General features: G+C 46.7%; 1 protein-coding gene across 1 annotated transcript in view; it reads left to right on the top strand.

The window, feature by feature from the left end:
• Positions 1-7,103, top strand: part of HOXB3 (homeobox B3) — an 8,779-nt gene extending 1,676 nt beyond the window's left edge. The window contains exons 2-3 of the mRNA XM_066629263.1: positions 5,299-5,302; positions 6,334-7,103. Coding sequence (XP_066485360.1) covers positions 5,299-5,302; positions 6,334-7,103 — 774 coding nt within the window. The remainder of the gene's footprint in view (positions 1-5,298; positions 5,303-6,333) is intronic.
• The last annotated feature ends 153 nt before the right edge of the window (positions 7,104-7,256 follow it).

Here is a 7,256-nt window from a genome sequence, read left to right as displayed (position 1 = left end):
CTCCAATTCCCACTTCGCCTTATCTCCGGGTCAATCAGAGGGCAGAGCCTTTCAACTCTGAACAGGTTCTTTCTCTGCTAAGCTTAGGCAGGCAGCTGGTTAGTTGCTATAGTTACTTTCCTGGGACGTTTCAGCCAAAGTTAACCTTTTATTCCCCTCCGTTCCCTTTTGCTGCTGCAACCCGATTCCCTTTTGCAAAGGCTTTGCATTTGGCAGAGGTCTTTTTTTTCAACACCAGGATGGGATCCCCTTTCCATTTGAAGCAACAATTCCCAGGCTACAATTCAATGCAGCATTACTTAAGAATAACACCCATGGAAAGCAGTGGGTCTACTTCTGAGTAAAAAGAATTGCAAATATATACAGCTGCATCTCTCTGCTGTGAATTGAATTGCACACTCTCCGTTATGTGTTATGGGTTGTATGTTGTATGTAGAGCTTCTGGCTTAACACACCAGATACCTTAAAGGTGGATTTGATCCATGGTTCTCCTGCAGTGGTTGCCAACCTTTTCCACTTGCATATCTCTTGGCAATAATAAATTGTACCCTTCATATTAGCAAAATGTTTGTAATAATACAAGCCCTCATCTCCACTCTATGAAAACCCAGACTTCATGTATTCATCGCAGTGTTTTCTCTTTTTATCTGTTTAATGAACAGAATACTCTGCCTTTGCACTGTTTTGCACCAGAAGTGTGCTGAGAAATTCTGGGTGATTGATCACTTTACATATTATGTTTCAGCTTTTTTACTGTGCTGGTTTTCAATCACTGGTTCATACATGAATTGATGACCAAAAACTAGCGGTTGGTGGGGCTTTCACAGCCAACTAGCTACCTCCCTTCCTGCCTTGCTGGTCCTTGCAAGGCATTTTGGAGCATGACCTGCCTTTTTCTACCATTATTCCATTCTTTTTCAAGTACCCCTAAACGTCCTGTTGAGTGTCCCTGGAAGTACATGAATACCAGGCTGGGAACCACTGATTTACTGATATGTTGTTTACAGTGCACTTACTCTGATAGAGTTTACAAAAAGGTGTTGAAGACAAGAATTTAAAAAGAATAAAAATGTATCTTATGATCTTTTACTATGTTTTTAATAAATTAGAGGCTACAGTTCTTAGGTAACAATTAGTGGTAGGTTATTTTTCAGGATCTGGCCTGGGGTAAAATCAGACCAAACTATAGTCAGACACCCCTCTAAGTTTAACCCCCCCCCCCACTTATCTGAGGGTCATAGAAAATTCCATGATTGTGGCTCAAAACCTGCCCTCTACTTATCTGTGGGGTCAACTTATAGGCGAGTATCTACGGTAATTTGTTTGTAGATACTAGAATAGTTAAGGATAGCAGGTTGTATGGGACAGAAGCTGGTAACAGCCACAGTTGTCAGTGACTGGAGCCTGAGCACATATATATCAGAAGTCCAAATATATTTACTGGATAGCAAGTTTCAATTATTTCAGTCAAATTTATTTCTACGCATGTTTAGAATTTATCAGAAGTAAGTTCATTTGAGCTCAATAAGTTCCTTTCTAAATAAACAGATTTGTTTCCTTGTGTGACATATTCTAACCCATTTCATATAGAAAATGATTTTATATCAGTTCCTCTGGTGAAAAGCTGATGCCTTTGGGTGATCTAACTTGGACACCATCTTTTATCATTCTAACTGAATAATGTCCTGAAATACATAGAACTGGTCTGACCTGAATCAAGGCTGCAGTCAATGAACATGTTTGAACCACATTAGGGCTTTTTAAAAGTTTGACTCTGTCTTGTGACATAGCTTTTCCTTGGTCAGATTCACAACTTCTATATAATGTGTATATTGCAGTGGGGTATGTGTGAGGTTAAATTTTGCATCAATCAATGCATAAGGGTGATGATAGAGAGAAAAAATCTGGGCAGTTTTAAAACATTCTGAAAGTACCTATCCTTTCCAAGATCCCCAAGACAAATAAAATTATCCCAAAGCACATATGTGCTGCTATACCATGGCTGCAATATAAACTGAAAGTAATTCAGGGATCAGAAATGTTGACTCAATGCCCTTCTTTAGAATCCCAACTGTGGCTGCAATCCTAACCTGCAGGTGTACAGCCAGGCCACAGTGACCTGTGCTGTATCCAGCACAAGTAGGAAGGCTGGTGGAGGTCACCTCGTGGTTAGTGGCAGAGCTGTGGTGGGGCAGGGGGCAAAAGCCCCAGGCGCCATGCTCACAGCACCCCTGCTACTGCTTTCTCCACTCACCGCCCCACCCCACCTACCCAGCGGAGCTGTTCCAGGGGCAGGCAAAGCCCTATATGGCGCTCAGCAGGGTGCAAAAACCTTCTGAGGGTACTTATGCAATTTTAAGCAATACTTCTGGTTTTGTCGGGAAACTGGGAGTATTGTTTAAAATCATGTGAGAACCCTCAGAAGACTTTTGTCATGCTGAGTGTCACACAAGGCTCCATGAGCCTCAATGAGTATCCAGGGGAGGGGGGTCGATGTGATGGACGGAGGGCGGCATGTTCTGTATCCGTGCTCCGGGGCACATTAGGGGCAGGTTCGTTACTGCTCAGGTTAAGGAGATATGTTTCCTGCCCTATGGGGCCACTCAGATCTGCACCAGCTATTTTGCTGGCACAAATCCAAGCAGCCCATGTAAGGCTGCCCAAGCCAGGAGTAGGGGTTAGGATTTGAAATATACTGCTGCCATGGATTCCATCCCCTCCTGGGCCAGATCCTCCCCATTTCCCCCTCCCTTCACCCAAAATGCCCCCTCCACCTCCTGGAATGCTGTCCCGCCACAATCTCCCTCCCCCTGCACCACACAGCACAAACTCATCTCCTCCGACTGGTGCAGGGTCCAGATGCTGCCCTGCCAAGCCAGTGCGGGCCTCCGTACAAGCCCAACCAACTCCTGAGTTGGCGGAAATGTGCTGACAACATCTGGAAGCTAGTGCAAGTCATCTTTAGGATTGGGCTGCCCATGTGTTAAAATTATGGTGCGTTAGAAGTAAGCATTGATTCACACATTCATAGACTTTACTTGATATTTTTTTAACGACAGCTAAATGTGCACACTTTCTCCTTTCGTGGGGAAGTGTGGTGTCTGAGATGTGTCTGTGGTGTTTGATCTCGGATGGCTGTTTCACCAATGCAAGTGAAATGAGTACTCAGTGTGTGTGTTAAGACCTCAAGTTTTATTGAAGACAATGTAATTTTCCTCTGCCATGTAAAAGTGGTGAGGATCCTTATGCCATTTATCAATAATCAGTTTAATATACTGAGTATAGCATTTCTATATCTCTGTTCAAAGTGCTACACAGTCCAGTCCTAACCTGCACCAGCACAGCCAGACTGCCGGTACAGGTTAGCAGGCAACTGGAGGTCTCCATGGAGCAAGGGGATTTATTTCCCCTTACCCAGTGGTGTCACTGGGGGCATGCAGAGGGTATGAGCCACACCAGGTGATGTGCTTGGGGGGGGTGGCACCACTACTGGCCAAATTTTTTAAAATCTTATTATTTTTGAACAATACCATCATGCTATATATCATTTGTGTAATTTCATTGCCGAATGCAATGAAAAAAACAGTACTGAAATATCTCTGTTCTATCAAAAGTTATAGCCAAAGAACCAGTGGGGGCAGGGCAATGATGCATCCCCATGCCACAGCCCAGGGTGTTGGCCCACCCATTGCATAGGAAGAGGTCCGTCATGGGGGGTGACGTGCTGGCCTCCCACACTGGATGACGTAAACTCTAGTGATGCCATTGCACCTACCTAAGGCTGAGCCCCAGCCTGCCCTATGAGGCTTCTCAGATACGTGCCAGTTATAAAGCTGGGGCAAATCCTGGAAGCCTGGTATAACACCAGGAGGGCTGGGAAGGGTGTTAGGATATGGTGGAGGAGGCCTCCATGCCAGCTCAAGGGAGCATTGGTCTTGGGCCAACCCTGCTCTGCATGCCGAAGGCCTCCACCTCAATCTTAAGTGTCTCCAAGTAGGACTGGGAGAAACATGCCTGAAGCCTAGGAAAGCCACCATCCTTCAGTGTAGGCAGTACCGAGCTAGGTGGACAAACATTCATTCTCTCTCAGTATAAGGCAACTTCCACATGTTCCATGTTTTATTATCATGACAGCCCTGTGAACATCACAAATGCTACAAACAAAATAGTTCTGTCTTTAAATTATTAAGGCTTTCCTGGAAGTAAGTCTCTTTAAACACAATGGGGCTTACTTACTTACTGAGTAGACAGGCCTAGGATTGCACTGTAAGTGCATGTACAACAACATAGCTGTGTATACAGGTGTGTGTCACTTAATGACTACATATATGATGGTGGACAAAGCACAACATAAAGGCTCTTCATGGGGCAGTCAGGTCTCCCATAGCCTGCAGCAGACTGTGTGTTTACACAACAAAGAGGCTCTTAATGCAAAGAAGAGACAATCAAGCCTGTGCAGCCAGCTAGTGTCTGGCAGGGAGTGTCTGTTCACACAACAAAGGCACTGGATTGGGTTGAATGTTCGCTTAACAACCTAATAGCACAGCAGTGGGAATCAGAGAACTATCCATTATTAATTGACGCATATCTGTATATCTTATATGTAATGGTCATACAGCATCATAATATATGTACAGACGTGTATTTGATTCATATTTTGGATGAATATGTCTTACATCCCAACCTTTCAACATAAGTCTACCCAGTGGTTCCCAAAGTGGTGGGTCATGATCCACCATTGGGAACCAAAACAGGACTACTTTCCCTTAAGGAGGAGACACCCACCTAGTAATGGGTGTCCCAACAGCAAGCCGCAATGATCACTGCACTGCAGGAACCCAGGGGCTTTCCCCCTTATGGGGAGGGGGGAAGTAGTACTGGCTTCAGTACTGTGTCATAGAGACCCACAGCCCCCCCTCTGTGGGTCTCCCCAAGTTTGAAATTACTCCATCTGGGTATTGGAACGTGAAAACCGGAAGTACGCTCCAATTCCCAGAGTGATTTCAAACATTGGGGAGGCCCACTGACACCCCCTCACCAGTGCGATCCCCCCCCAGGTAAGGGGGAAAGCACCTGGATTCCCATGGTGCCACAATCGCTGCAGTGCTGTTGTAACACACAACCCTACCCCAGGCCCTGCCCTCACAACTACTTACAGCAGAATGAGATAGTGATGTCCTGAGGTAATGCAAGGACTGCTCCATTTTAGAGGGCTCATGGGGGGGGGGTTTACATTGAATAACTTTGTACACATGGAATAGCTAGAACTGCCCTAATGTGCTTGCTTTCTTCTTCCAGAGAGGTATTGTTGGGGGAGGGTGGATTTCATAAAAATGATGTCCCCAACTGTAGTTTGAAGTGGAAACATCCTTTTTAATTGCCTCAAGACTGCACCACCTCATTTTGCTGTATGTATATGTGCTCCCAGCTGAAACACTGAAAAAACTGCAGCCTTCGCATGCAATCTCCACTTCACTGAACTCAATTGCATACCTGCTATTTATTTAAGGCACTGAATTATATCATTAGTGTTTCATTTCCATAAGGAGGGGTGTTGAAGAGTTCTGGCCAGAGTGTGTAGAAGTTGGTTGCAATTATTCAAGCATGAAGTAAAGGCTCTCTGCACTTTGCACGTACTCAGAGGCATTTCTTCCAGTGCTTAGCATCAAAAAGAGGTTCCAGAGCTCTCGCTCTGTGTGTGTGTGTGTCTCTCTCTCCCTGTGTGTGTGTATATGTCTGTGTGTGGATGGGAAGCTGGGACACAGTCAAGCTGGAACTCTTCTTTACAGGCCTCATGAGAAAAGAATGGGAGCTTACCCAGTAGAACTTCCAGCTGGATTGTGCCCTCAATAAGTACACACAGCGCGCACAGTATGAGAGAGTCACTCATTGTCCGTGCACACTGGCATGCAAGCACTCATGACATACCCACATGCATGTGCTTTGGGGCTCCTGTTAAATTGTCCAGCCCAACAAGGATCCGGATGTGGCAGGCCTGTGTACACCAGGCCCTGATTAATTTTGCTTTCCAAACACTGCCCACTTGCCAGACATAATTTCCTTTGAAAGGGTCTGCTTCAAAATAATCGACTCCCAAATAAATAGCTCTGGATTCCTTTTCTGCATGACATGATCAAATTTTCATAAAGCGAGGGGGCAGCTTTGGAGAACAGAACTCTTAATAAATGACATGATTATGGAGTGGGGACTGGAGGAGAAGGAGGGGAGGCTGAAGTCTTCTCGCCTGTTGGAGGATTTATTAAGAGGCTTGTGCATTCAATTTTCTGCATGTAAGTAATTATCTTTGATTTCATTTCCCGACCTTCTTTGCAGAAAGCTGCAGCGGCGGGGAGAAAAGCCCTCCGGGCTCCTCAGCTTCCAAGAGGGCCCGCACAGCTTACACCAGCGCCCAGCTGGTCGAGCTGGAGAAGGAATTCCATTTCAACCGCTACCTTTGCAGGCCTCGCCGGGTGGAGATGGCCAACCTATTGAACCTCAGCGAGAGGCAGATCAAGATCTGGTTCCAGAACCGGAGGATGAAGTACAAAAAGGATCAGAAGTCGAAGGGCTTGGGGTCCTCATCTGGGGGTCCCTCCCCAACAGGAAGCCCTCCCCAGCCCATGCAGTCTTCAGCTGGCTTCATGAATGCCCTGCACCCCATGACTTCAAACTATGACGCCCCATCGCCACCCTCCTTCAACAAACCCCACCAGAATGCCTACGCCATGCCCACTGCCTACCAAAACCCCATCAAAGGTTGCCCCACCCAACAGAAGTACGCCAACACGGCGCCAGAGTACGATCCACATGTCTTACAGGGTAACGGGGGAGGCGGCTATGGCCCCCCTAATATGCAAGGCAGCCCAGTGTACGTGGGCGGCAACTATGTGGATTCTATGCCCGCCTCCGCTCCGTCGCTGTACGGGCTGAACCCTCTGCAGCATCACCAGCCCCCCAGCATGGAGTACAACGGTGCCCCCCAGATGGGCTCCAACCAGCACCACGGACCTTGCGAGTCCCACCCAACTTACACAGACCTTTCCACCCACCACGCTTCTACTCAGGGTAGAATCCAAGAGGCGCCCAAACTGACCCATCTGTGATGAGGGCCAGGACAGACTTGGTGGGGGAAGTTAACTGGACAGTTGGAATTGGGAAGGAGTGTCCACTGGTTGGGTGGGTTTGTGGTTGTGTTGGGGGGAAGTGTTGGTGGGCTCTTCCTTCAAAATCATTTGTGTCGAAACCCTTGAAGAATC

This window comes from Tiliqua scincoides, chromosome 5 (assembly GCF_035046505.1).
Source record: "Tiliqua scincoides isolate rTilSci1 chromosome 5, rTilSci1.hap2, whole genome shotgun sequence".
Classification (NCBI taxonomy): Eukaryota; Metazoa; Chordata; class Lepidosauria; order Squamata; family Scincidae; genus Tiliqua; species Tiliqua scincoides.
This window is presented reverse-complemented; position numbering and strand designations above follow the sequence as displayed.